General features: G+C 50.4%; 1 protein-coding gene across 1 annotated transcript in view; it reads right to left on the reverse strand.

Annotated features, from left to right (window-relative positions):
- mia3 (MIA SH3 domain ER export factor 3) overlaps nucleotides 1-1057 on the reverse strand; it is a gene marked incomplete at its 5' end in the record, with an annotated part of 69386 nt that extends 68329 nt beyond the window's left edge. The window contains one exon of the mRNA XM_085998243.1: nucleotides 944-1057. Within this exon, the coding sequence (XP_085854369.1) occupies nucleotides 944-1057 (114 nt within the window). The remainder of the gene's footprint in view (nucleotides 1-943) is intronic.
- Between the last annotated feature and the right edge of the window lie 15371 nt (nucleotides 1058-16428).

Here is a 16428-nt window from a genome sequence, read left to right on the forward strand (position 1 = left end):
GTAAATACTGACACACTCCCAGGGAACACCCTGTAAATACTGACACATTCCCAGGGACCCCCTGTAAATACTGACACACTCCTGGGGACCCCCTGTAAATACTGACACACTCCCAGGGACCCCCTGTAAATACTGACACAATCCCGGGGACCCCCTGTAAATACTGACACAATCCCGGGGATCCTCTGTAAATACTGACACACTCCCAGGGAACACCCTGTAAATACTGACACATTCCCAGGGACCCCCTGTAAATACTGACACACTCCTGGGGACCCCCTGTAAATACTGACACACTCCCAGGGACCCCCTGTAAATACTGACACAATCCCGGGGATCCTCTGTAAATACTGACACACTCCCAGGGACCCCCTGTAAATACTGACACAATCCCAGGGATCCTCTGAAAATACAGACACACTCCTGGGGATCCTCTGTAAATACTGACACAATCCCAGGGATCCTCTGAAAATACAGACACACTCCTGTGGACTCCCTGTAAATACAGACACACTCCTGGGGACTCACTACAAATACTGACACACTCCCAGGGACCCCCTGTAAATACTGACACACTCCCAGGGATCCCGTGCAAATACTGACACACTCCCAGTAACACTTGCTAATACGGACACACTCCTGGGGACCCCCTGTAATAACATCTGAAAGACACGGTCAGCTACGCAAAGGGACGCAGTGTTTCCATTGCAGAAAATGTGATTTTTTAGTATAATGACAGCGACAAAAGTAATGCACCAATAAATCAACAATGCAGAAAAACTCAGCAATCTGATTACTTGAGGGATTGCCCTGGGATACCACCCCACCCCCCCGTCCCCCGTTTGAAACCCAAGCTTTAGAGAAGGATTGGCTGTGCTGTTACACAGTGTCTGTCCTTTTATATTGATATACGCCTACGAATGACACAAATACGCACACCTACCTCAGCCGGCAGTTCCACCTCGGCAGTCGAGTATATTAGATTTATTTCAATAAGGTCTTTGGGGAAATATCCAAATTGACTCCCCACCTGTGAAAGAAAGAATTTGGAGATCAATGAATGTCACAAATAGAAAGAAGGTAAACATGGTACCCGAGGAAGTGGGGCAGAGTGGTAGAATCTAATCCCTATCCTAATGCTGCACGAGGAGCGCACGGGGCTCTGCTGTGAAGCCCTTGCGGCTGAATAGCCTCCTGACACTCATTGTCTGTGTTCACACATAAAAAGTGACCACGTTGGTGAGGTAATTGGTAGAAGTGTTTTTGCCTGGTTTACAAAATCCCTCCACAACCTCTCCCCACCCGACCCCACTGCTACAACCTCTCCTAGCCCTACATTCCAGCCTGTGCCTAATGGCCGTCAAACTCTGGGTATCTAAGAATCACACCCCAACAGCCTCCCCCAGCCCAGGAATCCCGCAATAACTGGCAGAGCTGATGGGCCCATCCCCTGGAACACCCTCCCTAAACCTCTTCTCTAAGCTTCACTCTTCCCCTTCTTTTAAAATCCTGCTCAATGCCTACCTTTTAAACTGTACCTTCAGCCAACTGTTATAAACTGTCCACCACACAATCCATTTATCCCCGAAATACCCGACAGTCAGTCCATCCTTTCCCTCTAAATCCCCCCCCCCTCGATCCGTCTCTCTCCTAAATCCCCTCCCCCTCGATCCGACTGTCTCCTAAATCCTCCCTCTCGATCCGTCTCTCTCCTAAATCCCCCCTCGATCCGACTCTCTCCTAAATCCCCCCCTCGATCCGACTCTCTCCTAAATCCACCCCCCCCTCGATCCGACTCTCTCCTAAATCCCTCCCCCCCGCCTCGATCCGACTCTCTCCTAAATGCCCCCCTCGATCCATCTCTCTCCTAAATCCTCTCTCGATCCGTCTCTCTCCTAAATCCCCCCTCGATCCGTCTCTCTCCTAAATCCCCTCCCCCTCGATCCAACTGTCTCCTAAATCCCCCCTCGATCAGTCTCTATCCTAAATCCCCCCTCGATCCGTCTCTCTCCTAAATCCCCCCTCGATCCGTCTCTCTCCTAAATCCCCCCCCTCGATCCGACTGTCTCCTAAATCCTCCCTCTCGATCCGTCTCTCTCCTAAATCCCCCCTCGATCCGTCTCTCTCCTAAATCCCCCCCCTCGATCCGACTCTCTCCTAAATCGCCCCCCTCGATCCGACTCTCTCCTAAATCCCTCCCCCCACCCCCCTCGATCCGACTCTCTCCTAAATCCCCCCCTCGATCCATCTCTCTCCTAAATCCCCCCCCCTCGATCCGTCTCTCTCCTAAATCCCCCCCCCTCGATCCGACTCTCTCCTAAATCCCCCCCCCTCGATCCGTCTCTCTCCTAAATCCCCCCCCCTCGATCCGTCTCTCTCCTAAATCCCCCCTCGATCCGTCTCTCTCCTAAATCCCCCCCCCCTCGATCCGACTCTCTCCTAAATCCCCCCCCCCTCGATCCGACTCTCCCCTAAATCCCCCCCCCTCGATCCGTCTCTCTCCTAAATCCCCCCCTCGATCCGTCTCTCCCCTAAATCCCCCCCTCGATCCGACTCTCTCCTAAATCCCCCCCCCTCGATCCGACTCTCTCCTAAATCCCCCCCTCGATCCGACTCTCTCCTAAATCCCCCCCTCGGTCCGTCTCTCTCCTAAATCCCCCCTCGATCCGTCTCTCTCCTAAATCCCCCCTCGATCCGACTCTCTCCTAAATCCCCCCCTCGGTCCGTCTCTCTCCTAAATCCCCCCTCGATCCGACTCTCTCCTAAATCCCCCCCTCGGTCCGTCTCTCTCCTAAATCCCCCCTCGATCCGTCTCTCTCCTAAATCCCCCCTCGATCCGTCTCTCTCCTAAATCCCCCCTCGGTCCGTCTCTCTCCTAAATCCCCCCTCGATCCGTCTCTCTCCTAAATCCCCCCTCGATCCGACTCTCTCCTAAATCCCCCCCTCGGTCCGTCTCTCTCCTAAATCCCCCCTCTATCCGTCTCTCTCCTAAATCCCCCCTCGATCCGACTCTCTCCTAAATCCCCCCCCCTCGATCCGACTCTCTCCTAAATCCCCCCTCGATCCGACTCTCTCCTAAATCCCCCCTCGATCCGTCTCTCTCCTAAATCTCCCCCCCTCGATCCGACTCTCTCCTAAATCCCCCCTCGGTCCGTCTCTCTCCTAAATCCCCCCCTCGATCCGACTCTCTCCTAAATCCCCCCCTCGATCCGACTCTCCCCTAAATCCCCCCCCCTCGATCCGTCTCTCTCCTAAATCCCCCCCTCGATCCGTCTCTCTCCTAAATCCCCCCCTCGATCCGACTCTCTCCTAAATCCCCCCCCCTCGATCCGACTCTCCCCTAAATCCCCCCCCTCGATCCGTCTCTCTCCTAAATCCCCTCTCGATCCGTCTCTCTCCTAAATCCCCCCCTCGATCCGTCTCTCCCCTAAATCCCCCCCCTCGATCCGTCTCTCTCCTAAATCCCCCCTCGATCCGACTCTCTCCTAAATCCCCCCCTCGATCCGACTCTCTCCTAAATCCCCCCCTCGATCCGACTCTCCCCTAAATCCCCCCCCTCGATCCGTCTCTCTCCTAAATCCCCCCCCTCGATCCGTCTCTCTCCTAAATCCCCTCTCGATCCGTCTCTCTCCTAAATCCCCCCCTCGATCCGACTCTCTCCTAAATCCCCCCTCGGTCCATCTCTCTCCTAAATCCCCCCCCCCCTCGATCCGTCTCTCCTAAATCCCCCCTCGATCCGACTCTCTCCTAAATCCCCTCTCGATCCGTCTCTCTCCTAAATCCCCCCTCGATCCGTCTCTCTCCTAAATCCCCCCCTCGATCCGTCTCTCCCCTAAATCCCCCCCTCGATCCGACTCTCCCCTAAATCCCCCCCCCTCGATCCGACTCTCTCCTAAATCCCCCCTCGATCCGTCTCTCTCCTAAATCCCCCCCGCCCTCGATCCGTCTCTCTCCTAAATCCCCCCCGCCCTCGATCCGACTCTCTCCTAAATCCCCTCTCGATCCGTCTCTCTCCTAAATCCCCCCTCGATCCGTCTCTCTCCTAAATCCCCCCCTCGATCCGTCTCTCTCCTAAATCCCCCCCTCGATCCGACTCTCTCCTAAATCCCCCCCTCGATCCGTCTCTCTCCTAAATCCCCCCCCCTCGATCCGTCTCTCCTAAATCCCCCCTCGATCCGTCTCTCTCCTAAATCCCCCCTCGATCTGACTCTCTCCTAAATCCCCCCCTCGATCCGTCTCTCCTAAATCCCCCCTCGATCCGTCTCTCCTAAATCCCCCCTCGATCCGTCTCTCTCCTAAATCCCCCCTCGATCCGTCTCTCTCCTAAATCCCCCCTCGATCCGACTCTCTCCTAAATCCCCCCCTCGATCCGTCTCTCCCCTAAATCCCCCCCCCTCGATCCGTCTCTCTCCTAAATCCCCCCCCTCGATCCGACTCTCCCCTAAATCCCCCCCCTCGATCCGACTCTCTCCTAAATCCCCCCTCGATCCGTCTCTCTCCTAAATCCCCCCTCGATCCGTCTCTCTCCTAAATCCCCCCTCGATCCGTCTCTCTCCTAAATCCCCCCCGCCCTCGATCCGTCTCTCTCCTAAATCCCCCCCGCCCTCGATCCGTCTCTCTCCTAAATCCCCTCTCGATCCGTCTCTCCTAAATCCCCCCTCGATCCGTCTCTCTCCTAAATCCCCCCTCGATCCGTCTCTCTCCTAAATCCCCCCCTCGATCCGTCTCTCTCCTAAATCCCCCCCCTCGATCCGACTCTCTCCTAAATCCCCCCCCTCGATCCGACTCTCTCCTAAATCCCCCCCCCTCGATCCGACTCTCTCCTAAATCCCCCCCCTCGATCCGACTCTCTCCTAAATCCCCCCTCGATCCGTCTCTCTCCTAAATCCCCCCCCCTCGATCCGACTCTCTCCTAAATCCCCCCCCCGATCCGACTCTCTCCTAAATCCCCTCCTCAATCCATCTCTCTCCTAAATTCCCCCCCCGATCCATCTCGCTCCTAAATCCCCCCCCCGATCCGTCTCTCTCCTAAATCCCCCCCTCGATCCGTCTCTCTCCTAAATCCCCTCCCCCCTCGATCCGTCTCTCCCCTAAATCCCCCCCCCCGATCCGTCTCTCTCCTAAATCCCCCCCCCCCCGATCCGTCTCTCCCCTAAATCCCCCCCTCGATCCATCTATCTCCTAAATGCCCTCAATCTGTCTATCGTCCTGGGCAAGCACCTACACGCTATCAATATGTTAATGAGTGGGTCTAATGCCTATTTGAGGACCCCTTTACAAACTACTTAGGGGCAGGGGTCTGGCCTTACCTGCTCTGGATTCTTGCACAACCGCCAACTAAACATATGTTCAACCTTTTTTTTTTTTTAAACCCTACCTGTGGAGCCAGAAGGAGCAGGACTGCTCCCACCGCCCCCCAACCCGACTACACAGGCCTGGCAATCGTCCATCCCCACAGAGCCCACTCCAACCCCTATCCTGGGACTTACCGAGGGCCCCTGCCGGCCCTAAATTGTTTTTTCTCATCGGGCGAGCATCCTGTGGAGGTGTGACCGGCTCACCCAGAGTATGCCGATGTGGCCCGAGGACCAATCTCCATCGATCCTCCGGCCTCTTGATTCAGGCACATGCCGAGTCTGGCCTCGTGGAAGGACCCAGACTAATTTGGAAACACAGGGAATTAATTGCTAGACTAAAAAAGACCAGATGAGTTCAATGTGGGTGAGCACCTTGGGAGCAGTGACACAATGATTAGATTTAAAAGTCTAAATAGAAAGGGGAAAACTTAGAACCAAAATAACAGATTGGAATAGGGCAGAGTTTAGAAAGGGGAGGGCTGGAATTTTCTGTACCTGGGCAGGTCGGGGGCGGGCAGTCGCCGTGGCGGGTCACGACCCCCTTCTTCACCCATGCCACTCACAAGATCAACTTTCTGTTAATGGGGCCTATTAAAGCCGCCCTGCACATTACCCGGCCCAATTAAATGGTGCGGATCTGATGAGATCATCGATGACGTGTTTTCAGCCGGGATATTTGAAGGGGCCGTGGCCACATTGCATTTGAAGGTTCATCTCGGAGTGTGCAAGCAACACACTGCACAACTGGACTGCTTCAAAGAGTGCCAAACATGACTGTACAGAGACAGAGGGCTGCACACAGGTTCTCCGGTGGCTCCTCCCATATACGTGTGGAGGGAGCGAGAGCACGCAAGGAGGTCCTCTTCCCTTCTAATGGGTGGAAGAGACCTCCCCAGGAGACAGAAAGAGCCTGGCTCCAAATAGCAGAGGAGGTCAACAGCAGGGATGTGTTCGGGAGGACCTGGGTGCAGTGCCGCAAACGTTTCAATTATCTTATAAGATGTGGAAAGGCGAGTACAAAACCACACTCAATTGCATCCTGCTGTGCCTCTCATTACATCCCCATCACTCTGCCTTCCCAACCCTGCTGCCGCACATCCTTACTCACACCAACATACCTTGCACGTCCACCCATCCTTCTCTCCCTATCTACATTATCACATCCCCATCTTACTAGCCACCCCTCACACTCATCTTCATCCTAATGCAATCATACCAACTAACAACGCACAAGGAGGCCACTTGGCTTTGGCACCCCACTCCATCATAGTCTCCCTCTAAAGATGTAACCCATCCATTCCTTACACTCATTCCATCACTCTCACTCAACCTTCTCTTCATTCCCTTGCAGGAAAAGAGAGCCCACAATAAGAGGGAGAGGATCGAAACGCCATCATTGGCCACCCTAACAGCAGAGGAGGCTGCCTTGGCAGTCTCAGGAGTGGCCGAGCAGCTGGAGGTGGGAGACGGAGAGAGGGGGACATCTCAGCAACCTGGTGACAGAATTACAGATCACACAGCTACATGGCATACAGTCACTCATATGGTCATTATCTGCATAATGGTATCTGTACCCATTCTTCATATCTACCTCATCTCTTTACTCTCCCACAGGTCCATCAAGAGGCACCCCCCCCCCCCCGCCGATACTGTCCAGGAGAAAGAGCAAGACAATTCTTCAGAGGAGCTTCCAGCCTCCGAGAGCGCCCATCACCAGACATAAGCACACCCAGCACCAGCGCTGATACTTACACCTCGGTGGGTCTCACGCGAGATAGAGTAGTGTTGTCACCTGGTGTCTCAAGTCACAAGTGAGCAAGAGCAGATGGTGGAGACAGGGACAGCAGTGGAGACTCCTCGTCGGAGGGCGCAGGACACTCCCAGCTCTGCTCAGCTGCATGCAGACGCTGAGCCTTGGGGGCCATCCAGAAAGAGGGGGCTCCTGGAGGTGGAGCAAGAAGTGCAGGAGACTTTGACAGGTTTTGCGACCGCAATGTCTGCAAATGTCCAGAGAATGGAGGAGTCCATCTCCAACATAAGAACATAAGAAATAGGAGCAGGAGTAGGCCAATCGGCCCCTCGAGCCTGCTCCGCCATTCAATAAGATCATGGCTGATCTGATCCTAACCGCCAATCCACTATCACAGAACCATCTCCTGAATCTAACAGAATTAGACACACGAAATAGGAGCAGGATCAGGCTACACGGCCCCTGGGCCCACTCCGCTACCCACAGGGCCATGACCGATCCGAACCTAGACTCATGTCCAAATTCCTGCCCGCTCCCCATAACCCTTAATTCCCTTTACTTTTAGGAAACTGTCTATTTCTGTTTTAAATTTATGTAATGATGTAGCTTCTACAGCTTTTTGGGGCAGCATATTCCATGGACCTACCACCCTCTGAGTGAAGTAGTTCCTCCTCATCTCAGTTTTGAAAGAGCAGCCCCTTATTCTAAGACTATGCCCCCTAGTTCTAGTTTCACCCATCATCGGGAACATCTTCCCCGCATCCACCCAATCCAACCCCTTCACAATCTTATATGTTTCAATAAGATCGCCTCTCATTCTTCTGAACTCCAATGAGTAGAGTCCCAATCTACTCAACCTCTCCTCATATGTCCATCCCCTCATCCCCGGGATTAACCGAGTGAACCTTCTTTGTACTGACTCGAGAGCAAGTATGTCCTTTCTTAAGTATGGACACCAAAACTGTACGCAGTATTCCAGGTGCGGTCTCACCAATACCTTGTACAACTGAAGCAATACCTCCCTATTTTTATATTCTATCCCCCTAGCAATGAAAGCCAACGTTCCATTGGCCTTCTTAATCACTTGTTGCACCTGCATACTAACCTTTTGAGTTTCGTGCACCAGGACCCCCAGATCCCTTTGTACTTCAGTACTTTCCAGTTTCTTGCCATTAAGATAATAACCAGCTCTACGATTTTTCCTGCCAAAGTGCATAACCTCACACTTTCCAGTATTGTATTCCATCTGCCAAATCTCTGCCCACTTACTTAGCCTGTCTATGTCCCCTTGCAGGTTTTTTATGTCCTCCTCACCTCACTACTTTCCCTCCTATCTTTGTATCATCTACAAACTTTGATATGTTACACTCGGTCCCCTCCTCCAAATCGTTAATATAGATTGTAAAGAGTTGGGGACCCAGCACTGACCCCTGCGGAACACCACTAGTTACTGATTGCCTGTCCGAGAATGAACCATTTATCCCAACTCTCTACCTTCTGTTAGATAGCCAATCCTCTATCCATGCCAGAATATTACCCCCAATCCCGTGATTTTTTATCTTAAGCAATAATCTTTTGTGTGGCACCTTGTCAAATGCCTTTTGGAAGTCTAAATACACTACGTCCACTGGTTCCCCTTTATCCACCCTATACGTTACTTCCTCAAAGAACTCCAGCAAATTTGTCAAACATGACTTCCCCTTCATAAAACCATGCTGACTTTGTCCTATTAAATTATGATTATCCAAATGTCCTGTTACTGTCTCCTTAATAATGGACTCCAAAATTTTACCTACCACAGATGTTAGGCTAACCGGTCTATAGTTTCCAGCCTTCTGTCTACTGCCCTTTTTAAATAAGGGTGTTACATTAGCAGTTTTCCAGTCTGCCGGGACCTTTGCCGAGTCCAGGGAGTTTTGGAAAATTATTACCAATGCATCCACAATCCCTACCGCCACTTCCCTCAAGGCCCTAGGATGTAAGCCATCAGGTCCAGGTGATTTATCCGCCTCGAGTCCCATTATTTTACCGAGTACCACTTCCTTAGTGATTTTGATCGTGTTTAGCTCCTCCCCCCCTTTAGCCCCCTGTTTGTCCAGTGTTGGGATACTCTTAGTGTCTTCTACTGTAAAGACTGATGTAAAATATTCATTCAGTGTTTTTGCCATCTCCATATTTCCCACCATTAATTTCCCGGTCTCATCCTCTAAGGGACCAACATTTACTTTAGCCACCCTTTTTCTTTTTATATAACTATAAAAACTCTTACTATCTGTTTTTATATTTTTTGCTAATTTACTTTCATAATCTATCTTCCCTTTCTTAATCAATCTTTTTGTTATTTTTTGCTGTCTTTTAAAGTTTTCCCAATCCTCTATCCTCCCACTAGATTTGGCTACCTTATATGCCCTTGTTTTTAGTTGAATACTATCCTTAATTTCTTTACTTAGCCACGGATGGCTGTCTTTTCTTTTACACCCTTTTCTTCTCAGTGGAATATATATTTTTTGGAAGTTGTAAAATAACTCCTTAAATGTACACCACTGATCATGTATCGTCTTACCCTTTAATCTATTTTCCCAATCCACTCTACTCAATTCCGCTCTCATACCTTCATAGTCTCCTTTATTCAAGCTTAGCACGCTTGTTTGAGATCCGACCTTCTCACCCTCTAATTGAATATGGAATTCAACCATGTTATGGTCACTCATTCCAAGGGGATCCTTTACTAGGACATTTTTAATTAATCCCATCTCGTTACACAGGACCAGATCTAAGGTTGCTTGCCCCCTGGTCGGTTCAGTTACATACTGCTCAAGAAACCCATCCCTAATACACTCAATGAACTCATCCTCAAGGCAGCCCTGCCCAATTTGATTTGTCCAATTAATATGATAGTTAAAATCCCCCATAATTATAGATGTTCCCTTATTACAAGCCTCAACTACCTGATTGATACTCCGTCCAACAGAGTTGCCACTGTTCGGAGGCCTATAGACTACGCCCACTAGTGTTTTTTTCCCCTTATTATTCCTTACCTCCACCCAAACTGTTTCATTATCCTGATCTTTTCACCCAATATCATTTCTCTGTATTACAGTGATTCCTTCCTTTATTAACATAGCCACCCCACCTCCCCTTCCTTCCTGCCTGTCCTTCCTGATCGTTAAATAACCTGGTATGTTTAATTCCCAGGCATTGTCACCCTGCAGCCATGGTCACCCTGCAGCCATGTTTCTGTAATGGCCACAAGATCATACCCATATGTAGTTATTTGTGCCATTAACTCGTCTATTTTGTTATGAATGCTACGTGCATTCAGATAGAGAACTTTCAAAGATGTTTTGTGACACTTAGTTCCTGCTTTTGCCCTTTTTATTACTTTACTTTTTACTCCATACCTTCCTGACACGCTCTGGTTTTTAATTTCCCCACTGCTACCTAAGTCTATGACCTTCTCTGTTGTCATTTTTATTATTTGCACTCTAGGAACCTCCCCCCCACTAGTTAGTTTAAAGCCCTCTCTACAGCCCTAGTTATATGATCCGCCAGGACTCTAGTCCCAGCACTGGCCAAGTGAAGCCCGTCCCAACGGAACAGCTCCCTCCTGCCCCAGTACTGGTGCCAGTGTCCCAGGAAGCAAAACCCATTTCTCCCACACCAGTCTTTGAGCCACGCATTTAACTCTCTAATTTTATTTGTCCTAGCCAAATTCGCTCGTGGCTCAGGCAGAGATTATTACCCTTGTGGTTCTGCTTTTTAATTTGGCCCCTAGCTGCTCAAACTCCCTCAGCAGAACCTCCTTCCTTGTCCTATCTATGTCGTTGGTACCAACATGGACCACGACAACTGGATCCTCCCCCTCCCACTTTCTCTCCAGCCCAGAGGAGATGTCCTTAACCCTGGCACCGGGCAGGCAACACAGCCTTCGGGACTCTCGCTCTCAGCTGCAAAGAACTCTATCTATCCCCCTAATGATACTATCCCCTACCACTACAACATTTCTTTCAACATGAGCATCACCGTGTCGCAGGCAATGGAGACTGTAGGCACTTCCATGGATAGGATGGCCACCTGCATGGAGCAGCTAATGCACCACTCACACGAGCACATGGTCTCTATGGAGAATAGATGGCAGAGGCTCATAGACCTCCTCTCTAGGAGGGATGTCAACGTAGACGTGGGTTCTCATGGCCCCACTGCTGTGCAGCAAGGTGCTCTCCAGCTTCTTGCTAGCAAGGAAATGCGGGTGGCGCAGGAGAGGGATGATGGGGAGAAGGGACATGGAAGTGGGGGCTCCTCTCAAAGCGCTCACACTTCTCCCCCGTTGCCCCACCTCAGTCAGAGCCCCAGATGCCACCTCGGATCGCGATGGCCGAGTCTGCCCCTGCACAGTCGCAGGAGAAGCAGAGTTTGGCGGGGCCATCACTGGCTCCAAAACCTAGAGGACGTCCGCCAAAAGTGTCTATGCAATCGCAGCAGGGAAGTGAACAGGCTGCCTCTACTGAACCCACAGGGGTAGCACTTCATAGAAGCATGCGTAAGAGAAAGATGAGACACAAGTAGATTCACAAGGGTAGCCACTTGGGTGTTTTAATAAATGTTTCTGTAAAGTTTCTGTTACTGTGATGTCACAGATAAAAATATTTATTTTCACCACTTCCGGTCATGGACAAATTTGTGTGCACCTTTGGAAGTGGCTTAGTGAGTTGGAGTGCATGGTGAGACATAATGGTGGTCAGTGTGAAAGGAATGGCTTGGTCATTGTAGGCATGCTTTATGGTGTTGCTGTGGGGTGGTGCCAACCTGGCGCAGCATGTGGTAGCCATATGGGTGTAATGTGTAAAGTTAGTAAATCTGGACATGATGAGCCCATCCCTGGCCTCCTGAGCAGCAATGTTCTCGGGTGCTGGTGGGAGCTGAACCGCAGGTTCCTCCCGCTCCTCTGCCTCGTCTTCCAGCTGATGCTGATGCTCCTCCTCCGAAGAGGCTCTGCACTCATTGCCTTGCTCCTCATGCAGCACTAATCCTCGCTGCTGCGCTATGCTGTGCAGGGCGCAGCAGACCACGACAATTCTGGAGACCCTGGCTGGTGCGTATTGATGGGCTCCTCCAAATCTGCCTATTGTCTGTTCTATGACACATCTGGTGGAAATGTGGCTTTCATTATATCTCTCCTGGGCCTCAGTACTTGGCCTCCTCAAGGGCGTCATGTGGATAGCCTTGTCTCCAAGCAGCCAGCTGGAAAGTCTGTTTGGAGGAGCGAAGAGCTGAGGAAGGGTGGACTGGTGCAGACGGAAGAGTCATGGCAGCTGCCAGGGAATTTGGCGCTCGCATACATGATGAGCTTCCTATGGTTGCAGACGAGCTGCACATCGAGGGAGTGGAAGCCCTTGCGGTTGACAAAGACTCCCGAGTTCTGATGGGGTGCCCTGATGGCCACGTGTGCAGTCGATGACGCCCTGTACCCATGGGAAGCCAGCCAGAGCGGCAAAGCCAAGCGCCCGCTCAGTAACACTGGCTTCTTCAGTGGCAAAGTTGATATAATTGGCTGACTTGTCAAAGAGGGCATCAGTGACCTGTGTGATGCATCTGTGGGCAGCCGACTGCGAGATGCCACAAATGTCTGCTGCAGATCCCTGGAAGGAGCCCGAGGTGAAGAAGTTGAGGGCGCTGGTGACTTTGACAGCCACTGGTAAGGTGTGTCCACCCACTCCTTTGAGCTGCAGGTCTTGCTCCAGCAATGTGCAAGTTGTCTGCGACAACCTGATGCTCAGTCATGTTGAGGAAGCTCATCCTCTGCCTGTATACCCTGTGTTGGGGGTACTGCCTCCAGCACGATGCACCCCTGCGCTGATGCCCTCTGTCCTGTGTAGCATCGGGTGGTTGAGGAGAAGGTTGGTGGTGTGGTTGTTGGTGCTGCTGGTGTACCTGGTGCTGATCGTGGTCCGATTCTGAGGACCAAGGTGAGACAGTATAGACGGCACCCATGTTGATGGAATAGATGGCAGATCAAGTAGAGGTGACAGAAGGAAACGGTCAATGGTGTGATAGGTTCTAACAATGAAGTGACAGTGGATGGCAACTTTGCTGGAAACACTTGCAGCCTGTGGAAAGCTAAATATGTGCTGACAATGCAATCAGCAACAGCATCTGCCGGAGGAAAGTGATCAGCTGTGAGGTGGGAGTTTTTATTGTACTTTCCATGCTGTGCACTAATCAGGTGGATAAATGGCCACTCAACTTCCGCCTCAGGTTCACAGACGTGGTTCCCGAGCTGCGTGATTCCCATGCTCATCCAGGGAAATTTGAAAGGTAGGTTTAAAAAGGCGTTTAAGGGTCTGACAAGTACCTAATAATGATTTAAATTAGCTCGCCCACCTCTGCCGTTCGGGTCACTGCCGGGCCGGCAAATGCGCCCGAGGGAAAGGTGCGTGGGGCGGGATGGCAGGTGGTTCCCAACCCACTGCAAGGTATTTCAAATTTCCCACCCGACCCGCCTCCAACCACGCCCGCACGGACCCCAGAAAGTTCTGGCCGAGGAGCGAGCTAGCCGAGGTGAGGTGATAGCACACAGGATTACAGATCAACAATGGGACATTTCCAAAAAGGAGATTGCAAAGTTATAGAATATTTTTTCTTTTAAAAAAGGGAGACTACTTCAGGTGTCAGAATGCTGTAGATAAATGAAGAGGTTAGAAACAAACTAAAACATGGGACCTAGAGATTTAATAAAAATGAGAGAGAATGCAGCAAGTAAGGGGAGAGATAAGGAAATCAAGGAGGGGGCATGGAGTACAGTAAAGTATTCTACAAATAGATCACTAATTGTTAGATGTGAGGGGGGGACCAGTGAGGATAATGAATCAGTTGGAGGACAAGCAGAAATTGGCAGGGATATTTAACAGCGCTTACAAAAGAGAAGGATACTGGGGAGGAGATAAATCCTGAATTGGTTAAAAGCAAGAATACGACATTATAATAAATAAAATGAAAGTATTAGTCCTCCTTTAGCTCAAGAAACTTCTATGTGTTAGGATCCTAAGGAGGAGATTAAGGGGTGATTTGATAGAGGTTATGAATGGACGGAACAAGGTAGATAAACATATTATTTCTAGTAATTGAAGATTCTAGAACAAAGGGATAGATATGATTAAATGTGAGAAATTTAGAACAGGAAGCAGGGGAAGGTTTGTTTTGCAGAGGGTTGTGAGGCTGCCGAATGCACTGCCAGACTCGGTGATTGAAGCAGAGACCATGTCAATATTTAAGAATAGGTTAGATATGGGGATGAGGCAGGGATACGAGAACAGGCTAGACACATAGGAACAGGAGGAGGCCATACAGCCCCTCAAGCCTGCGCCACCATTCAATTAGATCATGGCTGATCTGTATCTTAGCTTCATCTACCCACCTTCGCTTTATATCCCTTGATACCTTTACCCCCCCAAAAAATGTTTCGATCTCGGTCTTGAAAGCTCCATTTGTACCCCAGCGTCCACAGCCTTTTGGAGGAATATCACCTGGAATTAGGACGCCTGCTTGTGTGGAGAATAAACACTGACCTGACTGTTTGGGACGAACGGCCTGTTTCTATGATATCCTGCCAAGAGGTGTGAGAAGTTGCATCCTGTATAACCAGGCAGAAGCTACAAATGTTTCTCCACTCATTAGGAGTCCTAGAGATTATTGTACTGCTTTATAACCTCGCTCCCAGACAAAGCTCCCTGTTGGATAACTACTCCACATGATGTGGTACTGAGCCACACGACCAGGAAGGTCACAGGTGTGTTCTGTGCTGAGCTGCCCAATCTCAGCTGGGATGACAGTGGGGATACCAAGAACTGATCGCAGCATCCTTGCCCTGGGGAGAGGTATGGGAAATTATCAGTGATTCCCACAGCTTGGAAGTATATATGATTCTGCCCCTTGAATAGCCTGGGCTATTGGGGAAGGGTGAGGATGGGTGAATAAGTCAGCTAGAGTTCCTGCTCCTGGTCACTATCCAGAAGCCCGATGGAAAGCACGTGTGTGTGGAACAGTGGGCGAGAACATTATTGGGCTCAGCCACCATCAAAAGGCCTTCAAATCACTCGTACATGAAGAAAGGTCACTCGGCCCATCACCTGTAGATTCTGTGCACCCATCAAGAGTCAGCGCCTTCAGGAGAGCAGAACAACACCGAGGTCAGAGAGCAGGTCAGCCTTTCAACACAGGGTTTTACAACAAAAAAAATGCAAAAACAAGATTTTAAAAAATTTCAACTGCCCCCACTTTTTGGACCCCTGCCCGACCCCCAGCCCCACCTCCTTGCTGTGAAATGGTGCTATATACAGTGGAGGGTCCTAGAAACTTCAAAGTAAACACATCTGTCACTTATCAGGAAGATAAGCACATGCCCTTATCTCTATGCTGGTTAATATGTAGAGAATCATGGACAATAAACCTGCCTTGTTTTAAGCTGCACTATCGGAGGCACCCTCAATTTATTGACTGTTCACAGCTCCTGTTCTACATTTACTGTCCCAGATTAGATTACTCGCTCAGCTGTTTGTAATCCATTCCAAACCCCTAGTCACGCAGGCAGCTGAATCCAGGATGTTTCAATGGATGTAGATTCAGAGGATTAGAAGATGCTCTTCAGAATCAAAACTGAGAATCATTGCAGTAAAATTCATTTAAAGCTCCCCACCCCATCCCACCCCCTCTCGATCGCTTGGAGTGTTAAGGTGGGATGTAGCTGTGGCACACAGGTCGAGTTACATAATCTCGACATGTAAACGACTACAAATGCCCTCTGATCCCCTGGGTTAGGGTGGGAAGAATAAAAAGGTTTTATTAAATAAAAACCTGGCGGGGTTGCTGCTCCCGATCACTATCTGTGGTAAACCACTGTTATTGTTGTTCACCGTTGTTGTACCTATGCATGCCTCAGCATGTCTCTGCTGGCTCCGCCCCTGGCTCCACCCACAGGCCCAGGTATAAAGGTGACTGCTCTGCAGCCCCCTGCCTTCTTGGAACCCAGTCAACCACGAGAGGCATGCTCTGTTCTTTGCTACTAAAAGCCTTTTAGTTACTCTCCTAACTCTCCGTCTTTTATGAGTAATTGATAGCGTATCACTATCCAGTGACCCTCTGCTGGGAGTGCGTGGGAGCACCAGGTGAAGGTGGGATTGGGCTGGGCTGTGATCAGTGGATAGCCACGGAGGAATGGCCTACTGACGAAAGGGAAGAGCAGAAAAATCCCAGCGAGCCACGAGTTACTATGGAAACAGGACGCACATTCCAGGCAGCTCATACCCACTGGTCTCTAGCACATAG

Source organism: Somniosus microcephalus, chromosome 9, assembly GCF_052327205.1.
Source record: "Somniosus microcephalus isolate GS21.2 chromosome 9, FLI_Smic_1.0, whole genome shotgun sequence".
Lineage (NCBI taxonomy): Eukaryota > Metazoa > Chordata > Chondrichthyes > Squaliformes > Somniosidae > Somniosus > Somniosus microcephalus.